Source organism: Danio rerio, chromosome 5 (assembly GCF_049306965.1).
Source record: "Danio rerio strain Tuebingen ecotype United States chromosome 5, GRCz12tu, whole genome shotgun sequence".
Taxonomy (NCBI): domain Eukaryota; kingdom Metazoa; phylum Chordata; class Actinopteri; order Cypriniformes; family Danionidae; genus Danio; species Danio rerio.
Genome location: NC_133180.1, coordinates 71,397,916 through 71,414,094, shown reverse-complemented (window position 1 = coordinate 71,414,094; position 16,179 = coordinate 71,397,916). Strand labels below are relative to the sequence as shown.

Genomic DNA, 16,179 nt, shown 5'->3' with positions numbered 1-16,179 from the left:
GCCTGTACGGGATACATTTGAAGTAATTAAAGAAGGGAATGAATTTAAGTATCTTGGCATAACTCTAGACATATATTTAAAATTTTATATTCATGTTAAATATATGAGTAAGAAAGTTAAGCCAAGTCTAAACTGTTTTCGTTTTATTAGAAGATTGTTAACATCACACTGCAAAATTATACATGCACACAATGATATTCTCTCACTTGACGTATTGCATTACATCTTGGTCACAAGCCTCTTTAACTACATTGAAGCCTATTGACTCAATATATAAACAAGCTAATATTATGGACGTAAAGCCTATGCGATGGCATCATTGTGATGTTTTATGTAAACATAAAATCTTTAGTTTTGAAATTTAGTCATCTTAAATTAGTTTTTAAATGTTTAAATAATCATGTTCCAATCCTGTTTTCTGAGCTAATCAGTCGGCATCAAACCTCCCACAGAGTTACACGGACAACTGCTAATGGTGACTGTCTAGTGCCAAAGTGTAAGACCTCATTTGGTCAAACTGTCTTCTCTGTAAAGGGAGCCAAGCTGTGGATTGATTTACCGGTGATGCCACGATAACCAGCGATCGTACTCCTTAGATCGCTGGTTCTCACTCACCAAACCATGGACTACACTTCCGCCTTTGATGGACTACATATTCATACATGCACTCCGGTCACAGACACACATGCTTCCTCATCTAAACTGATTACATTCACACCACCTGAGGATTGTCAGAAACTGATTGCACACACTATTTAAGCCACACACTCACCCATCCAGTTTGCAGAGTCTTGTTTATCTTAGATGACATTACAACGCGTTACTCCTGTCTGGTTTTCCTGTGTTTTTAACCTAGCCTTGTATTCTCGTTCTCCCTGCCTGCCGCCTGCCTTTTGATCTCTCGCCTGTTAACTGATTACGATTCTGGACTGTTTCCATATACCTGTTTACACCTGTGTTGACCATCGCTTGCCTAACAACGAATAAACCTGCATATTGGATCTTACCCCAGTTGTTTGTGTCATCCCCCCGTCTTTACAGGTGAGCTTAAAATCAGAAAGTAATCTAAATGTTTTTAGTAGTGCTCTTAAAAAGGGGTTAAAAACAAAACAGCATTTTTTGTCTACTGTTAGTTGGTTGGACCATGTCGCCTTTGCTTTTGCCTGCAGTATTTTTTTGTAAAGAATTGTAACATTGTGTGTTTTTTATTATATTTCCATTTTGTCAATTTTTAAGCCTCCTGTGGACAGGTGTTGAGAATTAGCAAGTTTGCTAAAACACTTAAACAAATGCAATTGGTTGTCCAGTGTAATTGTGATGTCCATGTCAAACAAACAAATAAATAAAATAAAAATGATCACTATTTTAAAAAAACTGCATCATGGTTTTCATAAAAATACTACGCAGCAAATTTCTGAGCATCAAATCAGAATATTAGAATGATTTCGGACAGATCGGGAGACACTGTAGGCTTCGATGGCTGTTAAAATAAACTGTGCATAATAACATTTTACTATTTTGAAGGATTATTGATCAAATTTCTGCAGTGAAGTGAAACTCAGCTAGTGACCCCATATTCACTGTAATTGCCCACAGAGCCATTTTCGATGCTTACTGTGCAAATTCAATGCATTTTACACTCTGATTTGATTGGCTGTATAATCAGTGCTAATAATCTGCTGTTCTAAAACAATCTGACATAACTCCTAAATGTGCCGATAATACATTTCACCCATTGGAACTAATTATTGACCAATATATCAGTGCATGTTTACAGAATATCATGCAAAAAACTTAGGAGTTAAACACAAGCTGAAAAATTTCCACTGATTCCAAAAAGATTCATTTCAAGAGATTTCCATTTCAGTTATATACAGTACACTCTACTGTATATCTGCATGCACATTTATAGAACCTTCAGTATTATGGTCAAAAAAGCTATGATGAGATGATGAATATTTGACAGTATGTGTTTTACAGTAGATGCAGCAAATGATGCAGCAGAGAGTGATTCTCTTGTTTGTGTATTGCACTCATGGCATTTCTCAGCCAACCTACCTGAATTTCAGTGTTTACTGTCAGACATATTTTTAGAGACTTCTAGATGAGGTAACACACAAACACACACACACTTTTTAAATGCAAAAAGATAATTTACCCAAAATGGTATTTTTGCCCTTAATAACTGATCCTCAACTTTCTTTCTTTGGTTTGGTCTCTTTAAATCATTAAATGTCATTATTTTACCAAATAGATGTACCTGTAGTTATACAAAAATGTGTCTCAAATAAAATCAGGGACTGGATTACACATTTAATAAAGACAAGCTGAAAAATACTAAACTAAACTAAAATAAAGATTAATTAAAAATTATGAAATGTAATAAATTAAAATAAAAAATAAAATAAATAAAATAAAAAAAACTTTTAAAAAGTTAATAGAATAAAATAAAATTATTTAAATAATATATATATATATATATATATATATATATATATATATATATATATATATATATATATATATATATATATATATATATATATATATGTGTGTGTGTGTGTTTGATAAAGTTAATTAAATAAAATGAATAAATAAAATAATAAATAAATAATAATTTATTTATAAAAAATAATTAAAATAAAATAAAATAATAAACAAAAAATAAATTTCAAAAAGTTAATTAAATAAAATTCAATTAATAAAAATTATATTTTTTCACATAATAAATAATTTAAATGTTATATATATATATATATATATATATATATATATATATATATATATATATATATATATATATATATATATATATAAATTATTAATAAATTAATACAATTAACAATAAAAATATTAAAAATCAAAAATAAAATTTTAAATAAAAACTTCATAATAAAAATAAATTAATTTAAATAAAATAAAGTAATAAACAAAAAATAAATTTTTAAAAAGTTATTTAATTTAAATTCAATTAATAAAGAATATAATATATTTTTAAATAAAACATTTAAAATTATTAATAAAAATTATAAATTAATTAAATATAAATAAAATAATAAACATAAAATAAATGTAAAAAAGTAAAAAAAAATAAGATAATAAAATAATATAATAAACATTAAGCTAAAACTAAATAAAATAAAAATAAAATAATGCATGTGCTGTAAACTAATGCACTTGAATATTTGTATCAAATGTAAAAATGTAATACAAAATTTTATTAAAAAATAAATATTAAAATAAAATAAATATTAAATAAAACATATAAAAAATAATGCATGTGTTGTAAACAAATACATTCTTAATATTTAATTCACATTAGAATTTGTATTTAATTCAATCTACTACTATCTACAAATTTCTTTGGTTAAACATTTGAAACAATCAGCTTCATATATTTTCCAACATAACCAGCCTCTCTTCAAATTACACCACTAATGCCCAGATTGACGGTGCATAACATATCCTAAAGCTTCACACAAACACTTTTAACTGCCCTTTAACAGCTGCAATCACTGTGGTCTGTGTTCACTATAGGGATCATTATATGGAGTATGTTTGCTATTAGTGATGTCACAGGCGTCATCCTAATGGTAGACTAGAGATTCCCAAAAGCCCTTTACATTCGCTGAGGGCAACACATGATGTATATTGCGGCAGTAATTATAAGTATAGAGAAAAAGAGAAAGAGAGAGAGAGAGAGCAATCCAAGAGAACAGCTATTGTTTCCAGCTTCCTCTGCTCAGTCTCTATGGTGATGCCTTTAAAACAGGCTCTGGTGACACATTTATGCAACTGCACATGTTTGCAGAGCTGAGGATTTGTTTTGTCGAAGGTAATATAAGTTTGCAGTCATAAACCGCTGCCCAGAGTAATGCACTACAATCAAACAAACAACCACAAAAGCTTCTTGAGAGAACACCAGCATGAATTTCACAGATTTCCATACAGATCGCTTATGTATGTGGTTTTCTGCAGATTCGCATCTAATGTTTGTGTATACTAGCATCAGCCAACAGAAACAGTATATATCATTTATGTATATATGGTTTATATGGACTTTCCATAAGTGTAATGTATTTTAAATACTATGCAAATTACGTATTATATGGCCTCTACCCCATACCCAACAAAACTGTGGCATTTTTAAATGTCTTTTGAAACACAGTCCCTCCCCTGCCGTCCAAAGATAATATGCTAACCAGTTAGCATTTTGGCAGATCACACACTGCATCTTTGAGACTCAAAATCAAATCCACCCAGAGTCGATGTAAACATCTCCAACAGCATAATGCTTGAACATTTTGAATCAGAACACAAGTCATGTCCTTATAAACCACCTTAATAGTAGACAAGCAATGTTTTTTAAGTGTTTCAGTAAGGTTTCAGGGCTCATCACAGTACAGAAAGTGAAAATAGCCAATCTGCTCTTAGCTGCTGACCAAGGGTCTTAGTGCGGCATTCGACACCATTGACCACAATATCCTCAAAAATCGCTTAAATTCCACAGGTGTCCAGGGACAGGCTCTACAATGGTTTAAGTCATACTTAGCTGACCGTTACCAGTTTGTGAATATTAATGGGCAGCTTTCACAAGTCAGCCCAGTAAAGATATGGGGTGCCTCAAGGATCAGTTTTAGGCCCTTTGCTGTTTACAATATACATGCTACCTCTGGGAGACATTATTAGAAGACATGGGATCAGCTTTCACTGCTATGCAGATGATACTTAATTGTATTTCAACTAAACTTTATGAGATGTCTGAACTGTCTAAGCTAACTGAGTATATTAGAGATGTTAAAGCCTGGATGACCAACAATTTTCTTCTCTTAAACTCAGACAAAACAGAATTATTACTTATTGGGCCTAAATCCTGTACACAGCAGATCTCGCAACCCGACCTACAACTAGAGGGATACAAAGTTAGCGTTAGCTCTACTATAAAAGATCTGGGTGTCATACTACACAGCAATTTAACTTTTGAAAATCATATATCCCATATCACAAAAACTGCCTTCATTCATCTGAGAAATATTGCTAAGTTATGAAGTATGCTATCCATGTCAGATGCAGAAAAGCTAGTTTATGCTTTTATGACTTCTAGGCTGGATTACTGTAATGCTCTGTTTGCTGGCTGCCCAGCATACTCTATTAATAAACTTCAGCTAGTAGAAAATGCAGCAGCCAGAGTTCTTACCAGGTCTAGATAATATGATCATATCACCCCAATTTTATCCTCCTTACACTGGCTGCCTGTTAAGTTTCGTATTGAGTTTAAAATATTGCTTCTTACCTATAAAGCTTTAAATAATCTAGCTCCTGTTTATCTAACCAACCTTTTGTCTCGCTACAATCCAACCCGCTCTTTAAGATCTCAAAACTCAGGGCTTCTGGTAGTACCTAGAATAGCAAAGTCTAGTAAAGGAGGTTGAGACTTCTCATTTATGGCTCCTAAATTCTGGAATAGCCTTCCTGATATCGTCCGAGGCTCAGACATACTCTCGCAGTTCAAAGCTAGATTTAAGACCTATCTTTTTAGTAAAGCATACAATCAGGGCATCACTTAGCAGTATGATACATGAATGTGCTTCACACAGGTTTCTTCATCTCGTCTATATACACTATGAACAGCAGCTACGCTAATTATTCTCTTTATTCTCTATTTCCACCTGGGGATGTTCATCCCGAGACCCTCAAACCATGCAGTGCCACTGATTCGATGTAAGACCAGCAACGAGATTATCCCAAGGTTTCCATATCGTGGACTAGGCCGTATCCTGAGCACCTGCTGTGGTAGTCATGGAGGAGAGGAGAGCATGAGATTCCTGTGACGCTCCAGGAACTGAAGAGTCTTCGCTGAGGTCCAGCATTCTCCAGCCTCTGGCACTTAGACTGTAGCTCTGCACAAGACGTTTGGCCAGTGGAGAAAGAGTCATGTCCAACTGAGCTTGGTTCTCTCGAGGTTTCTTAATTCTTCACTTTCGCCAATTAGTGAAGATTTTTCCACGCCGCTGTCTCCACTGGCTTGCATGGTTCGGGATCTGTAGAGCTGGGCATCGATGGATTTTCTCTTCAGTGTTTGGACTCTTAGTAGTGATTAATAAACCACACTGAACTGAGCTAAACTGACCTGAACTTAAACACTGAAAACTGAACTACACTGTTTCAATTTACGATGAGCTTCTATGTGAAGCTGCTTTGACACAATCTACACTGTAAAAGCGCTATACAAATAAAGGTGAATTGAATTGAATTCAACAATCATTATACAATTTTGTGGCCTTGCAAACCACATAAACAAGTCCACACACGCACACACAAAATCAAAACTTGTCGTTAAGTCTTCACTGTGCCAGAAATAATTGCTCTGGCGGATTGTCAGACATTAGACAGGACTGAAATGATAATTGCAAGGAAATCCATAACACTTGGTGCCAACATGGAACAATAGAGCTAGTCAATAACAGCTGAACTGATAGTAGTTCAGTCTCGGTAAAAATCTTTATTCTCTTGATTCCGGCAGCCCCAAATATACCTTCAGTCCACCCACGCTCGCCAGCTCTTCAACAGACAGATCCTCTATTTATAGTGCGAGGAGCATAAATATTGAAGGCTGTGTGCTCGTGTCAGCCTACTTTACAGAGCAATCCATGGGAACAAATGTTTAAAGTAAGAATGGGGACATTCGCATTGCTGTGTACAGCAAGAGACCGCAGTGCTGGAGTACAAAATAAATAATAAATCAAAACATTCATTTTTGTAACAGAAGCAAGAGCTGAGAATCATGGGTAAATACTATGCTCTTTGGTAGATGATATAGTAGCACAATATAGCTACTGTAGATGTTCTCTACATGCTTTGGCTGCTTTCTACAGTGGCCAAACAAACAAACACCAGCAAATTAAGATCTTCATCGGTTTGACAGCAAACATATTGCAAATTCCCACAATGCAAACAAATTATGAAAACACGCTGCAAATTCTAACAATGCAAACAGATAGAGAAATAATTTTTCTAATAACACAAACAAATTAAGAACACACGCTGCATTTTCTCCCAACACATGCAAATGGCAGAGAACAGGTCCCCTTTAAATGGACATTTTTAACCCCTGAATTCAAACCAACCTACATGTGTGACATTTTTTCAGTACATTTTTAAAAATGTCTAAACCTGAACTTATCTTAGCAAATATACAATATGCATATTTTATTTATCAGATTAAAAAAATTAGGATGAGAGTTAGGAGCTTAATGTATTCCTTTATACAAAATGAGACAGGTATTTACACAATTATTACAAAAACATCTTGATTTTTATACTTAATATAGTCTTATTCTTTAAAATAAAACATTTTAAAATGTTTTTAATTATCGACCTATATATATCGGCTATCGGCCTCCAAATCTGAAGAGTTATCGGTTATCGATATCGGCAAAAAAATCCATATCGGTGCATCCCTAAATTAATTCACCTATAGCGCATGTCTTTGGACTGTGAGAAAAACCGGAGCACCCGAAAAATAACCTGGAAAGAACATGCAAACTCAGCCAGGACTCGAACCAGCAACCCTTTGACCAATCTTTATTTATTATAGTTTTATTTCATATTTAATTTCCAATGGTTTTATTTGTTTATAGTAGCCAAGCAAAAAAACACCAGCAAATTAAGATCTTCATCGGTTTGACAGCAAACATATTGCAAATTCCCACGATGCAAACAAATTATGAAAACACGCTGCAAATTCTAACAATGCAAACAGATAGAGAAAAGGCGCGGCTTTTTCTAATAACACAAACAAATTAAGAACTCACGCTGCATTTTCTCCCAACACATGCAAATGGCAGAGAAGAACACAACAGACATGTTTTAAAATCATGGTTTGGGGTTACATTCAGTATAGGGGCGTGTAAGAGATCTGCAGAGTGGATGGCAACATCAACAGCCTGAGGTATCAAGACATTTGTGCTGCCCATTACATTACAAACCACAGGAGAGGGCAAATTCTTCAGCAGGATAGAGCTCCTCATACTTCAGCTCCAACAAGCCAATATAACACTCAACACTGCAAAAAATGCTTTTCTTACTTAGATATTTTGTCTTGTTTCTAGTCCAAACATCTACAAATTCTTAAATCAAGAAGCATTTTCTAGACAAGCAAAACATATTGTCTAGTTTTAAGAAATAATATGCCAAAATGAAGTGAGTTTTTTCTTAAATCAAGAAGCATTTTCTAGACAAGCAAAACATATTGTCTAGTTTTAAGAAATAATATGCCAAAATGAAGTGAGTTTTTTCTTAAATTAAGCAAAATAATCTGCCAATGGGGTAAGCAAAATAATCTTATCACAAATCGAAAAACAAGATTATTTTGCTTACCCCATTGGTAGATTATTTTGCTTGATTTAAGGAAAAACTAAGAAATTTTATTTCTTAAAACAAGACAATATGTTTTGCTTGTCTAGAAAATGCTTCTTTTGTAGATAATTTGGACTAGAAACTGTCACGGTCGGGTGAGGGGAAAAGGAGCGAGGACTCAATTGCAGCAAATAAGGGTTTTATTAATAATGAAGTACAAATAAAACAAAAAGACAAAACAAACTAACCCGAGGGGGAAAAACATAACTATAAAACAAACAGACAAACTTGGCTGGGCTGGCAAGACACGACTGGAACAGGGACACAGAGGGAATATCGACGACAAACTGGCACAGAACAGAAGACATGAGGAGATTATAAGCAGGAGAAAATTAACACACAACAGATGAACATAATTAACTAATAATGGGTTAACAAGGAGGGTGGGACTAGACAATAGATGGGAGAGCGCATGACAGAGACAAGACATGCGCTCACATAAAACAGGACAAGAACATGCAGCCAATGAGAGAACTCATTAGCCGCATGTTCATGACAACACAAGCACAACACTGAAGCACACCAAAAAAGCACGCGACCACAATGTAAACACAGAGCCACGTGCTTTGACAACAGACGCAAGACACAAGCGCACGATAGATAAGCACCTTACCGTGCACTCACACATATGCAACACGCATGCTTCATCTCAGCGTCAACCAAAACCGAAAGCAACTAGACGAAGACGCTGAGAATGAAACAGCGCGATGCTGACAGAACAACACAAACACAAGTACAAGAGTGCACGCGTCCAAGGCACGCAGAGCTCGCCCGGCCGCATCAAGCGAGAGCACGCACACTCTGCGCACACCCACGACGGCGTGCTCACACAGAGACACACACAAAGACAGAAACAGGACAAAACAAGGCTAGTGTCCGGATTCCACCACCAAAACAAGAATTCACAAGACCAGAGTGGCAGAACCCTGACAGAAACAAGACAAAAAATCTAAGTAAGAAAAGCATTTTTTTTTTTCAGTGAACTAAAACAACAAATGCATTATATTATGTTCTATAAACATTTAATAAACCATTCCATTGGGATTTAACATACAGCGGAAGATGATTCCACCATTTGGGTATGAGTACAGCAATAATATATCACTTATAGAATAATCATATACAGTTGAGGTCAGAATTATTAGCCCTCCAGATAAATTTTAATTATTTTATAACTTCTCCCCAAATTATGTTTAATGTGGAGATGATTTTTTTCCTAAACATAATAGTTTCAATAACCAATTTCTAATAACTGATCTCTTTTATCTTTGCCATGATGACAGAACATAATAACTATGACTTCAACTTTATATCAGAATCAGACCGGCTGCCCTTATGAAGCACATTTAGAGTTGGCGGATGTTGTGCAACTTCATGTCATGATTGTGGTTAGTATGTAAGCAGCAAACAGAACATCGTTATCAGCGTAGTTTTCAGTTTCCTGTCTCTAAAGGCTTTCTGATTCAAATCAAGCTGTGAATATTTAAATGTTGTTGATGCAACTTGTGAAACTGCTCTATTACCTAACATAATAATATATATTAGCTCTATGTGTTTATATTTAGTTGTGAGTTCTCTTTGACCCGTAAAGAGGAAGCGGTTCAAATCAGGGCACAGGTGCTCTTTTAAGGGGCATTTTTGCCACAGTACATCTCCATCCTCTGAAGGTCACGCACACTCTTCCACCAGTGACTCATGATTCACTCTTTATCAGATAGATGTTTGAGACCAGTGCAGAATGAATGTGACCTCCTCTGGACATTTTAAGATTGTAAAATGTATGCAATATTTATAAGCAGGACTAATAGTGTATGTATGTCTCGAAGTAAAACACAATCTCACGGCAATTCGTAACTTTTTAATTTAGTGGCTAATTCGTATGTATTCATATGATCTAATTCGTACAATTTAGTATGATTTGCTTATCACCCAATGATGGTTGGGTTTAGGGGTGGGGTTAGGTGCCACGCCTCCTTTTTAAAATGATACAATTTCGTACGACTGAACTCGTATGAATTCGTACGAATTAGCCACTAAACTGGCAAAACGTAAAATACTTACGTTTTCTCGTGAGATCAGGCTGGAAAGTAGCATGTTACAAAGTACTCTAATTTATACACTGAAATAAACATCTGTAAATGAATAGTTTTGGAAGAGGTGTGCCAGAGTGTGGTTCACTTGGGCTCAGGCGAGGTACACTTGTAGTATGAGTGCAAAGCGCGTCTGAGCCTGAAACTGAAGACGAGACGTGACATTTACGGGACTGTTTCCTATGGATTTATTAATCATTCTTACTGTTCAATGAATGCAAACTGTTGTAGATTATTAAAGATACAAACCCCTCACTGCATGACTGTTGTGCCTTCAGCAAACCTCCTAATTCCTGCAGCACGAGGACTTTATGATTGTTTATGAGCATCAAAAGTGGCTGATCTGTTCAGCAAAATTTTTGACCGTGTGTCACTGCATATCAAACCACTAAAGTGATATAACTAAAGAAATCTCCACTGTGCTGAGCGAAAGTGCTTACTGAACAGCGCATCATCGATGATGTAAGCGTTCCCAAGCCCGAATGTAATGTGAAGTAATGGGAGACGGGAGGGGGGACAAGCGGGCTTCGACCCGGTTCAAGGCAACTCAACATAGTGCGAGTACGCCCTTGCCTAATAGGTCCCCTTTAAATGGACATTTTTAACCCCTGAATTCAAACCAACCTACATGTGTGACATTTTTTCAGTACATTTTAAAAAAATTTCTAAACCTGAACTTATCTTAGCAAATATACAATATGCATATTTTATTTATCAGGTTAAAAAAATTAGGATGAGAGTTAGGAGCTTAATGTATTCCTTTATACAAAATGAGACGGGCATTTACACAATTGTTACAAAAACAGCTTGAGTTATAGTTAATATAGTCTTATTCTTTAAAATAAAACATTTTTAAATGTTCTTAATCATCGACCTATATATATCGGCTATCGGCCTCCAAATCTGAAGAGTAATCGGTTATCGATATCGGCCAAAAAATCAATATCAGTGCATCCCTAAATTAATTCACCTATAGCGCATGTCTTTGGACTGTGAGAGAAACCGGAGCACCCAAAGGAAAACCTGGAAAGAATATGCAAACTCCACACAGATATGCCAACTGGCCCAGCCAGGACTCTAACCAGCAACCTACTTGCTGTGCTGCCCTGAGCCACCGTGCCACCCGTTTGATCTAATTTAATTTCCAATGGTTTTATTTGTACAAGTGAATAATTATCTGTAGGTAAGGATAGCATTTATTTCCCACCATCATGCTCTGATTTCCCTAACAGCATGAGCTAAATATAAATGATTTTCACGATACTCCTGTCCAAACAGGGTTTACAATACCAATAAAAACAGATTTCACTCTCCATGATACACTATATGAATATCACGATCCCGCTCTGACTTACTGTGCATTGGTTGAATCCATACTGTACTCCTCTGTGTACCTGAACAGAGCAGACATGGTGACAGAAGGGAGAGTTTTCAACAAAAGGAGGAGGCATGCGAATTAAAAACATGCAAAAAACATGCTGGACAAGACTGGATTGAGCTCAATCTTTCAGAAGAGCACTGAAACAAGATGTCTGTGTGTGTCGTTGTGTTTTGACACACAGCATTTTCACATTGTGTTTAGCTGGTGACATTTTAAAAGTGGCATTTGAAAGCTTCGAGCTGGATCTGCGATCTGGAGATTTCATGCTCTGTGTGGCCATTTATTCGACACAACAATGGATGATCATGATGTGGACCACATGGAGGTTAGATCACGACTGCATTATCACAATTGGCTCTCACATGGAGGTGGATATGCATTTAAAAGGCACAATATGTATGATTTGTTTCATTAACATATCCTAAATCTAGTACAGTGTTATATAAACTGCTCAAAAAATAAAAGCGAACTCTCTGAGTTACATTGTGTTGTCTACGTGTATTTTTTTGAGCAGCATATTTTGCTGACATTTGTACTTCAATTATCCCAAATGTTTCAAAGATTGTGCCTGTTTTACACTGCAAGCGTGAGCAGAGCACATTTTTTCAGCACCTATGTTAACAGATAAAAGATAAAAAAAAAAAAAAATGACATATCACAGGTGATTGTCTTTTGACCGAGTGCACCTTAAAAGACATAAATGATGCTCCTCGTAGAGAGTGAGAAGCATACTGTTTTTTACGATCTATATAATTTGTAAAATAAAGACTTGAAGGTTAGATAGATAGACAGATAGACAGACAGACAGACAGACAGACAGACAGACAGACAGACAGACAGACATAGATGGATGGATGGATGGATGGATGGATGGATGGATGGATGGATGGGTGGATGGACGGACGGATGGATGAATAGAGAGAGGGCGGGAGGGTGGGTGGTATAGGTAGGTAGGTAGATAGATAGATAGATAGATAGATAGATAGATAGATAGATAGATAGATAGATAGATAGATAGATAGATAGATAGATAGATAGATAGATAGATAGATAGATGGATAGATGGATAGATGGATGGATGGATGGATGGATGGATGGATGGATGGATGGATGGATGGATGGATGGATGGATGGATGGCTGGATGGATGGATGGATGGATGGGCTGGTGGGTGGGTGGGTTAGTGGGTAGACAGACAGACAGACAGACAGACAGACAGACAGACAGACAGACAGACAGACAGACAGACAGACAGACAGACAGACAGACAGACAGACAGATAGATAGATAGATAGATAGATAGATAGATAGATAGATAGATGGACATCCCTGATGTAAACTATCATTTAAGACGTTTTAATGCTTTTTTGAGGCCCTTAAGTTTTTCTAAATTGGTTTAATAAATTTTTAATACATTTTAATACCCCGCAGACACCCTGTGGTGAGATAAACTGTGTCCTGTACTGCAAAGATACTTCCATATGTGTTTTATTAGGCTTCATGGAGCAGCAATACAACAGAACCGAAAGCGGTGGACTGTGGCATAATAAAAGCTCTGCTGGTTAAAATAAATAAAAGCCTAGGCTGGTTAACTGGTTTTAGCTGGTCAATCAGGCTGGTTTTAGAGGGGTTTTAGCCTTTCCAGGCTGGTTTCCAGCCATTTTCAGTCTGGTCTTAGCTGGTCAGGCTGGGAGATGACCAGCTCATACCAGCGTGACCAGCCTAGCCAGGCTGGGAGCCCAGCCAGAACCAGCTATGTCCAGCTTAAACCAGGCTGGAAATGGCTAGAAACCAGGCTGGAAGTGGCCAAAACCCCTCTTAACCCAGCCCGGTTGACCAGTTGAAACCAGCCAACCACCCTAAAAAGAGAATGCTGAAGCCATTTCTGATGACCCTGCTGAAAAAAACAGCCAACCACCCTAGGCTGGTTTAAGCTGTTTAAGCTGGTTTAAGCTACCATGATAAGTGTTGAATACTCATTCATGAACCTGCTTTCTGCAGTATTCACAAAAAAAAAATAAATAATAGACAAATTTTCTGAAATGTGGCTAGTTTGTACAACTCAATACGATTTTATTCATGCATTTAAGCCCAATCATTTTAAAAGAAGGTGTTTCCCCAAATCTCAACTCTACCCAACATTGGAGAATGAGAAAAGTATACAAAAAATGTACAAATAAGATCATACAAATTAATATAAATTAACCACTAAATCAAAAAGTTACGAATTGCCATGAGATTGCATTGAGGGTTCCCGTAGGATGTAATGAAGACCACAACTTCCATGATTCCACACTCAGTCATCAAAATATGCCTTTGTTTGTTGCAGCATATGCACCCTTAAGTGGCAGAAATGATAGCTTGTGTCTTTAATGACTGATGATGAATATTACAGCAAAAATTGGTGTAGACCATATCTTACATCGACAAGCAGAAGAAATGAGCATTCCTGAAGGAACAGGCTGTGTGAATAAACGAGCTGCGTTTTCTCTCTAAATATATGGGCCAAATATTCTGTGTGAATGGATTGTATTAAATATTCCCTCCGTGTGCAGTGCAGTATTTCAGCTGAACAACCGGAGGTCTGTGAAGGGCTCATTACACTGTAGAAGACAATACAGTATAGCCGATCAATTTTACTGGCAGAAATTTATATAATGGATCCCAGAAGAATATAACCCCCAACTCCAAAAGACTGCTGTGTGTGTTTTATCTCCTGGGTCTCCAACTTGTACATTGATTGCAATTTTTATAAATCATAAAAAAATCTTCTATCATGTACTTAATAATGTTTTCATCACCTAAATACATATTAAACTGCACTTAGATTATTGATTACGCTCTTTCTCTTTACTTTATGTTATCCTCAACCATGAATCTCATGAACAAATCCATGTTTCTCTATTCCAATAAAGGCTAGTGAGAGTGCAGTAAACTTTCCACAGATACTATTACTACCCCTATACTTGGTTCGGATATCAGTTTGATACCGCATATTTTTGCTGGATTTGGTATCAGCCAGCTCTTACTGATCCAAATCTGATCTTGCGCATGCGCTGTTTTCTGTATAATTTATGAGCCAACAACAGCCATGAAAGTAGCCTATAATAAGGAACTAGAAACTTGTCATGAAGGCCTACTATATCATAAATGCTCTGAAGTCATTCGTATAATTTAACTCAAAGCACATATGAATATTCAGGTGCTTAAATTCATGTTCACTTCAGCGCTCACTTCAATCATTCATCATTCATTCACAATTCAATCTGCGTGTCGTGTTCATGACAACTTGGATCTCCAAGACTATTTGTTCCTGTTAATATAAACAATCAGTGGAGAAATGCATTAAACGGGTTCATTTTGACCAGCGACAAGGAGTTCATTGCTGTTTCTAAACCATATTGCGCTGTGTCTGTTAGATCAGCAATCGCAACACTGGAGCAGAGAGGGTTATTACCCTGCTCTTCACACACAAAATAGGCCAACCTAAAAAAATTTTTTAGAAAAGGCTCAATAATACACTGACAGATCCTCAATGCACTGATTTCATTCCACAGTGGAATGAACCGACAACTATTCCAGCATGTTTTACGCAGAGGAAGCCCTTCTAGCTGCAACCCAGTACTGGGAAACACCCATACACTCTCACATTCACACACACACACACACACACACACACACACACACACACACACACACACACACACACACACACACCACACATTCGGCCAATTTAGTTCATTCAATTCACTTATAGTGCATGTCTTATGAGGGAAACTAAAGCACCCAGAGGAAACCCACGCAAACACGGGGAGAACATGCAAACTCCACATTCAAACCAGTGCCCTCCCTGCTGTGAGGCGACAGTGCTAACCACTGAGCCACTGTGCCACCCATGCTTGCTTTTAAAAAACACTATTGTCTGGGTTTAGGTCATTAGTTTGCTAAGTAAACTGTGGACTTTCTAGTGGATGAACATATTTCAGATTCACTAAAATGGAGGAGGCGCCCTCTACTGAATTTGTTGTCTGAAACGTGCAACAAGACAAACCTGGAGCAAGTTATTTTAGGTTTTGCAAAAAATGTAAGCTAAAGCATGTTTTTCCAATGAGCCTGGTCTGTTCAGATTTATTATTTTAATATAATATTCAAACTTAAAGCACCTGATTCAAATGTTATCACTTAATTGAATGTGTGTTATCAGCTGATATATATGGGCCAAAAGTAGGCTACTAGTAAGCTTAGAAGGCTGTTATCATCCATCCATATGCTTAATCAGCTATACGAATAG

General features: G+C 36.4%; 1 protein-coding gene across 18 annotated transcripts in view; it reads right to left on the bottom strand.

Moving 5' to 3' along the window:
* Positions 1-16,179, bottom strand: part of kcnt1b (potassium sodium-activated channel subfamily T member 1b) — a 180,926-nt gene that overhangs the window by 108,694 nt on the left and 56,053 nt on the right. For 8 of the 18 annotated variants that reach the window (XR_012406481.1, XR_012406482.1, XM_073951608.1 and 5 more), the window contains exon 2: positions 11,864-11,902. The exons of the other annotated variants lie outside the window; for them this stretch is intronic. Coding sequence is in view for 6 of the 8 variants with exons in the window: in XM_073951608.1 (XP_073807709.1) it covers positions 11,864-11,902 (39 nt within the window). In the remaining 2 variants the exon portion in view is untranslated. The remainder of the gene's footprint in view (positions 1-11,863; positions 11,903-16,179) is intronic. 18 annotated transcript variants of the gene reach the window in all.